The 13,788-nt window shown below is 38.3% G+C and overlaps 1 protein-coding gene across 8 annotated transcripts in view; it reads left to right on the plus strand.

The window, feature by feature from the left end:
* Positions 1-13,788, plus strand: part of CCDC171 (coiled-coil domain containing 171) — a 318,123-nt gene that overhangs the window by 9,831 nt on the left and 294,504 nt on the right. For all 8 annotated transcript variants that reach the window (XM_049634852.1, XM_049634832.1, XM_049634824.1 and 5 more), the window contains one exon: positions 7,253-7,388. In XM_049634852.1, coding sequence (XP_049490809.1) covers positions 7,253-7,388 — 136 coding nt within the window. The remainder of the gene's footprint in view (positions 1-7,252; positions 7,389-13,788) is intronic.

Raw genomic sequence — 13,788 nt, forward strand, 5'->3', positions numbered from 1 at the left:
TTTCTTTCTTTCTTTCTTTCTTTCTTTCTTTCTTTCTTTCTTTCTTTCTTTCGAGAGCCCAAGTGCGTGTGTCCACATGCGGGCAGGGGAGGGGTAGAGAGAGAGAAAGAAATCCCAAGCACACTCCTCACCCAGCATGCAGCCTGACCCCTGGGCTTGATCCCATGACTGACTGGCTTACTGACCGACTGACTGTGAGATCCTGACCTGAGCCAAAATTAAGAATTGAACACTCAACCCCATTGACTTCATTTTCTTAATAATGTCTCTTTGAAGTGCAAATGTTTTACATTTTTTTGAAGTCCAGTTCTTTTTTTTTTAACGTATGCTCCATGCCCAACATGGGGCTTAAACTCACAACCCTGAGATAGTGTCTCATGCTCTACTAAATGAGCCAGCCAGGCACCCCTCCAATTCTTTTCCTTTATGGACTATGCTTTAGGTTTCATATCTGTGTATTTATGAAATCTTTGCCCAACTTAAGGTCATGAAGATTTTTCTCCTATGTTTTCTTCTAAAAGTTGTATAATTTCAGTTTTTACATTTAGGTCTGTGCTCCATTTTGTTATCTTTTATGTATGGTGTGAGGTAAGCATCTAAATTAATCTTTTTGCATGTGTGGATAGCCAGCTGTTTCAGAACTGTTTGTTGATAAGACTGCTTTTTCCCTATTGAATTGCCTTGACACCTTTATTGAAAATTAATGGGCCAAATATAAATTTGTTTCTAGTCTCAATTATGGTACATTGATCTACATGTCTTTTCTTAATTTAATTCCATGCTATTTGTTTGATTACTGTAGCTTTGTAGTAAGTTTTGAAATTAGGAAGTAAAAGCTCTCCCGTTTGTTCTTTTTAAAGATTGTTTTAGTTATTCTGAGTCCTTTGCTTTTCCATGTAAATTTTAAGATGAGCTTATCAATTTTTTACCAAAAAAGCCTTCTGGGATTATGATAGGGACTATGATGAATCTGTAGATCAATTTGGAGATGATTGCCACCTTAATGGTACTGACTCTTCCAGTGCATGAATGTGAATGTGCATTGTCTTTCATTTATTTAAATCTTTAATTTCTTTAAATAATAATTTGTATTTTCACTATAGAAAGCTTACACTGCTTTTGTTAAATTTAATCCTAAATCTTTTTTTTTTGATGCTATTATACATTGAGTTATTTTTTTAAATTTAATTTTTGAATTGTTCATTGTTAATATATGGAAATGTAATTGATTTTTGTATATTGATCTTACATTCTGTGACATTGCTAAAATCTTTTTAATTCCAGTGTTTTTGTTTCTTAATGAATTTCTTAGGATATTCTTAAAGGATCATGTCCTTTGCAATTAAAGATAGTTTTACAGGGGCGCCTGGGTGGCTCAGTCGGTTAAGTGTCCGACTTCAGCTCAGGTCACGATCTCACGGTCCGTGAGTTTGAGCCCCGCATCGGGCTCTGGGCTGATGGCTCAGAGCCTGGAGCCTGCTTCCGATTCTGTGTCTCCCTCTCTCTCTGTCCCTCCCCCGTTCATGCTCTGTCTCTCTCTGTCTCAAAAATAAATAAACGTTAAAAATAAATAAATAAGTAAATAAATAAAGATAGTTTTACTTCTGGGGTGCCTGGCTGGCTCAATTAATAGAGCATGTAACTCTTGATCTCAGAGTTGTGAGTTCAAGCCCCACATAGGGGCATAGAGCTTACTTAAAAAAAAAAAAAAAGACAGTTTTACTTCTTCCCTTCTAATATATATTCTGTTTGTTTGTTTGTTTTCTTTCTGCATGATTGTACTGCCTAGAACCTCCAATAGAAGTGGACATCTTTGTTTTGCTCCCAGTCTTGAGGGAAACTTTCAGTCTTTCACCAATAAGTATGCCAATTGTAGGTTTTTCATAGATGCTTTTTATCTGATTGAGTAAATTTTCTTATATCCCTAGGTTGTTGAGGTTTTTTTTTTTAATGTATTTTTTTAACATTTATTTATTTTTGAGAGAGAGAGAGAGAGACAGAGTGTGAGTGGGGGAGGGGCAGAGAGAGAGGGAGACTCAGAATCTGAAGCAGGCTCCAGGCTCTGAGCTGTCAGCACAGAGCCTGATGCGGGACTTCAACTCACGAAACATGAGATCATGACCTGAGCCAAAGTCGGATGCTTAACCAGCTGAGCCACCCAGGCACCCCAAGTTTTTTTTTTTTTTTTTTAAATCACAAATAGGTATTTAATTTTGTCAAATGCTTTTTCTGTATCTATTAAGATGATTGTGTAATTTTTGTCTTTTAGTAAAATGGTATATCATGTCAATTGATTTTCAGACATTAAATCAACTTTCTATTTTTGGGATAAATCCCACTTGGTCATGCTGTGTAGTCATTTTAAGATGTTGTTGGATTTGGGGGGCGCCTGGGTGATTCACTCGTTTGAGCATCCAACTTCAGCTCAGGTCATGATCTCACAGTTTGTGGGTTCGAGCCCTGCGTCAGACCCTGTGCTGACAGCTTAGAGCCTGGAGCCTGCTTCGGATTCTGTGTCTCCCTCTCTCTTTGCCCCAACCCCGCTTGCACTCTGTCTCTCTCTAAAAATAAATAAACAGAAAAATATTAAAAAAAAAGATGTTGGATTTGGTTTGCTAATGTTTTGTTGAGGATTTTTTGCATCTCTATTCATGAGGGAAATTGGTCTGTAGTTTTCTTTCTTGTGATGTCTGACTCACTTTGATCTTAGGTAATGCTGGGTTAATAGAATGAGCTGGAAAGTGTTTCTACCTCCTCTAAAGTTAGGATTGGTATTATTTCTTCTTTAAATGTTTGGTAGAATTTACTAGGGAAACCATCTGGACTTGGACCTTGTTTTTAGATTTTTTAAAATTATAAATTCAATATCTTCAGCTGTTATGAGTCTATTCAGATTTTGTTCGTTTTGGGGTTAGTTTTGATAATTTCAGTCTTTCTAGGAATTTGTTCATTTGATCTACATTGTCTAACTTGGCATACAATTGTTCGTAGTATTATAATCCTTCTAGGTTGGCATTCCCTCTTTCATTGTTTATTTTTATAATTTGAGTCTTTCTCCTTTTTGTCAATCTAGCCAAAGATTTATCAAGTTTGTTAATCTTTTCAAAGTACCAAATTTTGGTTTCATTGGTTCTCTCTATTGGTTTTTTAGTTTTATTGAAAAAAATTAACTTTACATATATACATTATTTAAAGAATCTAATGTTCTACAAGACTTACTGCTATTAGGAAAAATGACAGTACTTATTTGCTTGATCACTGTCTTGATCCCTAGAAACAATCATTTTCAACTCTCCAAGATGATTTATATTTAAAAAAATTATTATTAAAAAATTTTTTTTAATGTGACCCTCAGAATTTTTTTTTTTTTTTTTTTTAAGTTTAGAGAGAGAGTAGGGGAGGGGCAGAGGGAAAAAGAGAGAGAATCTTACGCAGGCTCCATGCTCAGTACAGAGCCTGACTCAGGGCTTGATCCCACGACTCTGGGATCATGACCTGAGCTTAAATCAAGAGTTGGACGCTCAGTCAACTGAGCCACCCAGGTACTCCTTAAAAAAATTATTTTTAATTTTATTTAAAATTCTGTACTTTCTGTGTTGAAGTATAGTTGATACACAATGTTACATTGATTTCAGTACAAGATAGTGATTCAACAAGTCTATATGTTATGCTATGCTCACTAAAAGTGTAGCTGTAGCTACCATCTGTCACTATACTCTGGGCAGGGGCCAAGCTAATCTCTGTGTCATTCCAATTTTGGTGTATGTGCTGCCAAAGCGAGCACTGTCACCATACTCCGAGATGATTTTTAAAATCTGTATCTCTTAAAAATTTTTTGAAGTTTATTTATTTTGAGAAAGGGGGAGGATGAGTGGGGGAAGAGTAGAGAGAGGGGAATGAGAATCCCAAGTGGGCTGTGTGCTGACAGCAGAGAGCCCGATGTGGGGCTCAAACTCATGAACTGTGACATCATGACCTGAGGCGAGGTTGGACGCTTAACTGACTGAGCCACCCAAGTACCCCTGTATCTTAAAATTTTTTTATATTGGTATTAGATTTTTCAGGTTTAGCCATTATCTATTGACTACAGAAGATCATAATTTCATTTTCATTCATGCTTGCCTCCTTTTTCTGTCCCCTTTATTAATATTGCAGTCTTGGTTAGTTTTCAGTGTTTATGGTATTATAATTTTGGAAACTTTCTAGTTGAGCCTCTGAGTATTTAGTTTTTTCTCTCTTGTACATTGTTTTTCTTGGATTTGATAATTGTTTCATTGATTGTTTAGTTTGCTTAATTTCTATGAATTTATCATGACTTCAACCTCATGTTCCAACCAAGTTATATGATAGTTGAAATATTCTGGTTTATTTTTAATTTTAATGCCAACATACTTCACATACAGTGTTATGTTAGTTTCACTTGTACAATATAGTGATTCAGCAATTCTGTACATTTCTTAGTGCTCATGCTGATAAGTATGTTTCTAAATCCCCTTCACCTGTTCCACCCATACCCCGGAAGTATTCTGTTGTGTTCTGTTTGCATCTTCTTCAAGAAATCACTCTTGGAAGCTGTGGCCAGTCCAGTACTCCAGCTGGGACAGATTGCCGTTTAGTGCTGTGCTTTACTGGCCAATTATTACCTGGTGCTCCTTTCTTTACTATCCTGGAAGTCCCTTTGCTGCCTTTTTTTTTTTTTTTTTTTTTTTGGTCTTACCCTACTTTTGGGATCCCCTGTCTTTCTCAGTTTAGGTCCTTATTTTAGTGGAATCTTCCATCAGCCACTTCATAGGAGGTAAATGTTTTGGTGCTTTGTAGGTATGAACTAGAACTTTCTCATTCCCTTGTCTTTGAAAAGTAACTTGTTGGGCATAAAATTCTAAGTGGAAATTATTTTCCCTTGGAATTTTTTTTCAGGCATTCAGGAGATTTTTCTTTCACATTTACTTATTTGGCCTTCCTTTTCTTAGTTTGTGTTTTGATTTCCAAGAGTTCTTTTTTTTTGTTCTCTGATTATTTCCTTCTTTATTACATTCAGTTTTTGTTTTATGGATATTAGACCTTCTCTTTTTGTCTGAAGATATGTTTTTTTCCTCTTTTTAAAGCTATCTTTCCCCTCCCCTGCATAGTCTTTGAGGACTCTTCCCCTACCCCCACAATTTTGTCTCTTTCTAACTCTTGCTTCCTAACTTCTGGTGATCCTTAGCTGTCTGTTCACATTTAAAATAGGGGGATGCCTGGGTGGCTCAGTCGGCTGAGTGTCCAACTTTTGATTTCAGCTCACGTCATGATCCTAGGGTCATGGGATTGAGGTCTGTGTTGGGCTCCCCGTTGAGCGTGCTGCCTGCTTGGGATTCTCACTCTCTCTCTCTCTCTGCCTCTTTCCCTCACTCACGCTCTCACTCTCTCTCTCTCTCACTCTCTCTCTCTCTCAAATTAAAACAATAAAAAATAAAAAAAATAAATGTAGAGGGGTGCCTGGGTGGCTCAGTTGGTTAAGCATCTGACTTCAGCTTAGGTCATCATCTCCCGATTAGTGAGTTTAAGCCCTGCATTGGGCTCGCTGATGTCAGTGCACAGTCTACTTCAGATTCCCTGTTCCCTTCTCTTTGTACCCCTCCCCTGCTTGCACTCTCTCTCTCAAAAATAAACAAACATTAAAAAAAATGAAGGCAGGGCCTATCAAGCTGATTGGAAGCTCAGTGGGTAAGACTTCGTGTTTGTGGCATTCTCTGTAGGATGATGTAGTTAAGCTGTTCATTGGAGAACCCCTAGCATCAGTGTCTTTAGGTCTTTTTCACCTTGCTGGTTAGATTCTCTAGGGAAGATCCTTCCAGTCTCTCCTTGGCTGCCATTGTTCTGGCAGGCAAGATGTTTTGGAAGACCTGGGCTCTCACTTATTACATAATTTTTGACTTGAGTCTCCTGTTTTTGGTGTGAGGTTTTACACCATTTGTATCTGATGTCTCTAATCCAGAGACCTTCTGTTTTATCCTCTCCAGGGAATAAACCCTTACCTAGTGTTCTGCCAGAGTGGGGAAGAGATTGGTACCCAGTTGTGTCATCTATAGGGTACAGAATCTGAGGATCTCATTTGTTTGGCAGACTTTCAACCAATTATCTTGTTTTCTGCTCTACTTTTATCCCATTTGCAAAGCTGTTGTCAATTAATTGAGCTTTTGGGGGCTCAGGTGTAAATCAGGTTGCTTTCTCCACTTTTGGCTTTATTTAAAAAAAAAAAAATTTTAACGTTTATTTATTTTTGAGACAGGGAGAGACAGAGCATGAACAAGGGAGGGTCAGAGAGAGGGAGACACAGAATCTGAAGCAGGCTCCAGGCTCTGAGCTGTCAGCACAGAGCCCGACATGGGGCTAGAACTCACGGACCGAGAGATCATGGCCTGAGCCAAAATTGGCCACTCAACCGACTGAGCCACCCAGACGCCCCCCCCCCCCCCCGCCGCCCCCGACTTTTGGCTTTAAATTCAAATCTCTTATGTAAATCAATGACCACTTATCCAACTGCTTTCTAACTTCTAATATGTTATTACTATTTTCTCATCTTATATGTTCTTTCTCCTTGTGGATTTTTCTCTCTTAATTCTCTTTGCTGATATTTTCATTAACTTTCTAATTTTAATTTTGGGGAGAGAGTGCTTTAGTCTGCTGTTATTTTTTTTTTAATAAGTTTATTTATTTATTTTGAAAGGGAGGGAGAGAAAGCGCAAGTGGGGGAAGGTCAGAGAGAATCCTAAGCAGGCTCCATGCTGTCAGCACAGAGCCTGACGTGGGGCTTCATCTCATAAACTGTGAGATCATGACCTGAGCCGAAATCAAGAATTGGATGCTTAACCAATTATAACTGAGCCACTTAAGCACCCCTGGTCTGCTGTTTTTAAGCCTGAATCTATATTGTTACTTACACTTCATTTTGTAATATGTATTTATTACATTTGCGGTAAGTAAAATATAGTATTTAAAAAAATAAAAAGAATTCAATATTTTTCAAAGCTACACAGCTTGTGATAGGATCATTCTTTAAGTACCATCTTGAAATGGTGGTTTCTTTCTAGCCATACGCTCCTTTGTATTTCTACCTAGATTTTGCGATCAACATCTTTTATTAGGTTGTAAGTTTCTTTAGGGCAAAAACTGTATCATGTTCCTTGTGATTTCTGAAAAATAAGTTATTAGAATAGCAGAAATGCTAGAGATTATACTTAGAATTATATTTTACTATCTCATTTTATAGGCTGAAGAATGCCTCCTCTGATGTAAAACAAATGTTTAAAAGTGAAACAGACTTGGATATTACTGCTGATCTCAGAAAGAAACTTCATCGGGCTAAGAAAGAAAAATTAGAAATAACAACTAAGCACAATGCAGAGGTAGAATTTTGTTCTCTCAAATAATGTTAAAAGCAGAGTTTGATTATTTTTGATTCACTTCATGTTACAGACTCCATGTTTAACATCCCCATGACATTCTTGTGCTTAAAGAGAATTATAAGAAAGAAACAGGTTTTTTTTAATATAGTGGAATTAAAGTACTTAGTTTAATGAATTATGTTTATTTGTATGTTGTCTTAAATTTATTTTAATTAATGGGTTAAACTTGATAAAAAATTAATTGATGAATGACTGTAGTGACTAAAGGATTTGTAAATTAGACATTTTTGAAATTTTAATTTAGTTTTTTATGGCTCAATTGTGGAATAGTCTTAAGTAGATTTGAGTATGGAATTTTTTTTTTAGGAGAGAGAGCAAGAGAGAGCGTGAGCATGAGTTGGGGAGGGGCAGAGGGAGAGAGAGAGAGAGAGAGAGAGAGAATCTTAAGCAGACTCCACACCCAGCATGGAGTCTGATGTGGGACTTGATTCCGTAATTCTGGGATCATGACCTGAGCTGAAATCTAGAGTCGGACACTCAACTGGCTGAGTCACCTGGGTGCCCCATGGAATTTTAAATTACAGTGTAATTCAGGGGTGCCTGGGTGGCTCAGTCGGTTGAGCATCTGACTTCGGCTCGGGACATGATCTTGCAGTTCGTGAGTTTGAGCCCCGTGTCGGGCTCTGTGCTTACAGCTCAGAGCCTGGAGCCTGCTTCGGGTTCTGTGTCCCCCTCTCTGCCCACCCCTGATTGTGCTCTGTCTCTCTCTGTCTTTCAAAAACGAATAAACATAAAAAAATTAAAAAAAATACAGTGTAATTCATAAATTATCCTAGTTTATTTTTGTATTATTATATCATTATATCTTTTATTAGTATGTATGTATATGTATAAATAGATATTTCATGTTATATGTATATATTTTAAAGATAGTACTTTCCCACTAAGATAATTCATAAATTATATGTTTATGTCTCTTCTGTCTGTTGTATTTTTCTCTGTTTTCTTGTTTTTCTCTGTTTAAATCTTTTTTTTTTTTTTCTCTGTTTAAATCTTATAAGTTCTTTAAGCTTAGCTTAGGCAGCCTGGTGTGGTGGGAAGAATATCAAGTTACACAAACCTGGACTCATTTCTTGGCCCTTCCATTTACAAGATATGTGACCTGCGAGTTATTTATCCTGCTCATCATTGTTTTCCTACTGTGAAATGCTGGTCTCAAAGAGTTGTTGTGATAAGGGAAATAACATTTATAAAGAGTGCACTGTAACAGTAGCTGTAATTTATTGACATTTACACATAAACAGTGTATTTACCTTCCTTCTTTGTTAGATTCTGATGCTGTCCTGTCAGGAAACCTTTTAAAACCTTCCTAGGTGAAACTAATCACTCCTTTCTTTGCTCTCCTACATCCTGTTACCATTATAGATATTTTGGACCTAAAACATGTATTTCATGCTTACCTGCTCTTCATTCGTCTAAACTTCTTGAGAGCTGGCAGCAATGGCCGTGCTTTGTCTCTGTATCTTCCATTTCTCACTGACACATAGTAGGCCCTCAGTGGCTGTGTGTTGAATAAAAAAAAACAAACTTTTTTTTCAGGTTATTTAAGGAACAGTAGCTTCTGATTAAAATAACAAGCCATGAATATATGACTGTTTTATTTGTACTTTCAGTGGCAATTGAGGTAATTTTAAAGGGTAATTGAAGTAATTGCTTTTATTTGCATTGTAATATTATATACTGAATATGAAGTGATATTTGTTAAATGTCTGTTATTTATAATCTTCAAAATTTATTTTTCAAAACCAAATGTACATTTTACTTGAGAATAATTGTGTCATTATAGATAATCATTCATCTATACTCTTTCACAACTATTCACAGGTGTCATCAGAAGTCTCACTTAGACCATACTATTCTCTCCCTCTTTTTTTTAAGTTTATTTATTTATTTATATAGAGAGAAGAGAGAGAGAGCAAGCAAGCACCGGTGAGGGGCAGAGAGAGAGGGGGACAGTGGATCCAAAGTGGGCTCTGTGCTGACAGCAGAAAGCCCAATGCAGGGATCAAACTTGTGAACCACAAGATCATGACCTGAGCCGAAGTCGGATGCTCAACCGACTGAGCCACCAAGGCACCCTGCACTATTCTCTTTTATTTGATCAGAATGTTTTGAAATATACGTTCACATTAAAGAGATAGGAAATTATTTCAGGGAAGAAAGATAATTCTCTCACAATAGGCAGTACAATTGGTTCAACTCCAATTTCATATTACTATTCATTTTACGGTTTCAGTTATTTGTTTAGATAATTTTAAACTCATATAGTAATTTTTTTTAGCCACATAATCTCTAAATATGTCCCATTTTAAAGCAAGGCAGAGAGGAATGAAATTATCTAAAAACTAAGGCCATATATTAGCTTTATCAGATACTTCCAATGCTAACACACATCATGCTGGTGATTGGCCTAAAATATCTTTAAAATCTGGGGCACCCAGCTGGCTCAGTCAGTAGAGCATGCGACTCTTGATCTCAGGGTTGTTGAGTTTGAGCCCCATGTTGAGTGTAGATATTACTTAAAAATAAAATCTTAAAAAAAAGTCTATGTCCATTAGTGGATGAATTGATACAGAAAATGCATGTGTATATACACACACACACACACAGAGGAATGTTATTCAGCCATAAAAAAGAATGAAATCTTGCCATTTGTGACAACATGGATGGATTTAAAAACAATTTTTTTTTAAACATTTATTCATTTTTGAGAGTGAGACAGACAGAGCATGAGTCGGGGAGGGGCAGAGAAAGAGGGAGACACAGAATCAGAAGCAGGCTCCAGGCTCCGAGCTCTGAGCTGTTAGCCCAGGGCCCGACGCGGGGCTCGAACTCACGGACTACGAGATCATGACCTGAGCTGAAGTTGGACGCTCAACCGACTGAGCCACCCAGGCGCCCCAATATGGATGGATTTTGAGGGCATTATGCTAAATGAAATAATTGTCAGACAAAGAAAGACAAATACAGTATGATCTCATATATGGAATCTAAAAGCAAAAACCAAAAAAACAAGCTCAGATACAGAGAACAAATTGGTCATTGTCAGAGGTGGGGTGCAGGGAGTGGGCAAAATGAGTGAAGGGGGTCAAAAGGTACAAACTTCCAATTATAAAAGAAACAAGTCATGGGGCTGTAATATGCAGCATGGTGATTATAGTTAATACTATATTGTGTATTTAAAAATTGCTAAGACAGTGAATCTTAAAGTTCTTATAACAAGAAAAAATTTGTAATTATGTACAGTGACAGATGTTCACTAGACTTATTGTGGTGATCATTTTGCAATATATACAAAATATGAAATCATGTTGTGCACCAGAAACTAATACAATGTTATATGTCAATTATATCTCAGTAAAAATAAACTAAAATACGTATCTTTAAAATCTCTAGGAATTTTATTGTTGTGGGTTCTTGGACGAGTTATCTAATTTTTCTGAGCCTCAGTTTTCTTTGATAGGTATGGAAAGAGCAGATTACTGTTGAGATTTACTAGTAGGCAGAGGGTATGGAGAGAGGGATTGCTTGTAAGACTCACTGCTTCCAGATGAGACTAAGTTGTGTTGATGTGGATGATAGGATGGGACAATGCCACAAGATTTTCAGTGTTGCTGTGGTTGTTAGAATCATTTGAGCACAGTAATACAGATGTGTGAAATAGGATATGCAAGCATGAAGCTATTCAGATGTCTCCTTGGCCGAGACGGTGATGATAGAGCAGGAAAATCTAGAGAAATGAGAATGTGAGAGGATAAAAAGAACAAAAAACTTACTTTTTAAAAAAAAATTTTTTTTTTTTAACGTTTATTTATTTTTGAGACAGAGAGAGACAGAGCATGAACGGGGGAGGGGCAGAGAGAGGGAGACACAGAATCTGAAACAGGCTCCAGGCTCTGAGCCGTCAGCCCAGAGCCCGACGCGGGGCTCGAACTCACGGACCGCGAGATCGTGACCTGAACTGAAGTCGGACGCTTAACCGACTGAGCCACCCAGGCGCCCCGCAAAAAACTTTCTTTAGCTAAAAGGTCCTGGGAACTTAGGACCGACAAAACAGTAGACTTTTTAGGCCTCAGGACCTGAAGATACTGTTTGACTGATCCAGCCAGGCCCCTTAAGAGTAGGGGTTCTTAAACTGAGGTCCTTAGAAACAGCGAAATCAAGGAATCCATGTACTTGGATGGTTTTATTAAAAATAAAATTAAAAATTTTTTTACATTTATTCGTTTTTACATAATTCATTTTGAGACAGAGAGAGACAGAGCATGAGTGAGGGAGGGGCAGAGAGAGAGGGAGACACAGCATCTGAAGCAGGCTCCCGGCTCTGAGCTGTTAGCATAGAGCCTGATGCGGAGCTTGAACCCACCAACCGTGAGATCGTGACCTGAGCTGAAGTCGGACGCTTAAAATGGACTGAACCACCCAGGCACCCCTAAAAATAAAAAATTATATTTGATGTTTATTACCCTCTAACTCACATTAAGCATTTCTTTCAGTTATGAAAGGCATAACCCAGTTAGCCCTCCTTTAACAAGCCATAGTGGTATTAGCAGTACTTTTGACTTCATCCTCACTAGAAGTCACAGATCTACAATTCAGTTACAGAAGTATTTCAAAATATTGTTTATAATTGCCACTACTTTGAAATGACAGTGGTTGTTAGACCTGTAAGTAGAGCTTGTTGTTCAGTGTGCTATTAAAGAAGTACACGATGGCATCGCAAGTTTGCTTTTGTCTTATATATTTGATTTTATACTTGGATTCTTCTTGTTGTGTGTTTTATTTTATGCATTTAATTATATTATCCTGAGAAGGCTCTGCCAGACTGCACAGAGGGCCATGGCATACAAATTGTGAAAAACCTTTCTTATAGAGGCTGAGGCATGCTCTAGGGGGCATACACGTAGATACGGGGGAATGACATAGTCGGTTGAGCGTAAAGGTGTTAACGCAGACATGTTTTAAAAAGGAGGGAGAGGGGCGCCTGGGTGGCGCAGTCGGTTAAGCGTCCGACTTCAGCCAGGTCACGATCTCGCGGTCCGTGAGTTCGAGCCCCGCGTCGGGCTCTGGGCTGACGGCTCGGAGCCTGGAGCCTGTTTCCGATTCTGTGTCTCCCTCTCTCTCTGCCCCTCCCCCGTTCATGCTCTGTCTCTCTCTGTCCCCAAAATAAATAAAAAACGTTGAAAAAAAAAAAAAGGAGGGAGACACCATTTTGTGGCTGTTGCATGTATTGAAGCTTAAGCGAGAAAACAATCTCATGGGCAGAGGATATGTTTCTCTTAGCTGTGTGGGTAGCTGAAGAAACCAAATATGGTCCAGTCAGGAAAAAAGAGGGACGTTAATAGAGGGAATTGGTTGTACACATGATGGAAGACCTAGGAATCCAAATAGGGAGTGATGAGGCCATTCAGATTAGTAAGAGCAGGAAGCCCCCACCGCCTCTAGGCCAGAGGGCAAGTGGGAAGAGGTGATGTGATCAGAGTCCTGAAGTTGGGGCTGTCTGGTAGAAAGTAGAGCCATGGTAAGGGCTGTTCAGTGTTGGGGTGTTGGAGGGGAGGGATGGGGACGTGGACCTCAAAAGAGTGCAGCTACCGCCAGAGGTGCTGCTGGAAGTAGAGCTATTCGGCGGTGGAGCATGGGAATCATAGAATAGAGCAGAGCGGCTGAAGGGGGTTGGGGAATGGATCTGAGATCAAACGGGCAAATGGTTGGCAGTCCACATCTTATGCTTCAGCGTTATCACCCTTATACTCGTATGTAGCTCCCATACGGTAGTACCTTCCAGGCTGCAACTCAAATACCCTCTGTCCAAAGGTGCTCCCACACTCACCAAAACGGGCTTATTGGTCATTGCGTCCATCTCACAAATGGTGCATATCGTCGCTACTGGGTCTTTATGTTGGGTGCCTCATGAATTTAATGGAAAAGTTACTACTACCAACATTTTTTTGTATGATGCCAGAGGGGAGGGGCAAAGAAAAAAACCACTAATATATATATATATATATATATATACACATGTCTTTTGAGCACTTGAAATGTGACTAGTCTGAATTAAGATGTGCTGTAAATGTAAAACACTAGATTTCAGAAACTTGGTACAAAAAGTGCAAAGCATGTCACGAATCGTTTTTCATAGGATTACATGGGGAAGTAATGGTAACCTTGGATATATTGGGTTAAACAAAAGATTAAAATTAATTTCATGTCTTTATTTTTACTTTTTAAAATACTGGTACTAGAAAATTTAAAGTTACGTACGAGACTTGCCTTATGTTTCTATTGGACAGCGCTGCTTTAGATGGCTGCCCATGTCTTTAATTCCTATGTACGCCGTAAT

Source organism: Panthera uncia, chromosome D4, assembly GCF_023721935.1.
Source record: "Panthera uncia isolate 11264 chromosome D4, Puncia_PCG_1.0, whole genome shotgun sequence".
NCBI lineage: Eukaryota > Metazoa > Chordata > Mammalia > Carnivora > Felidae > Panthera > Panthera uncia.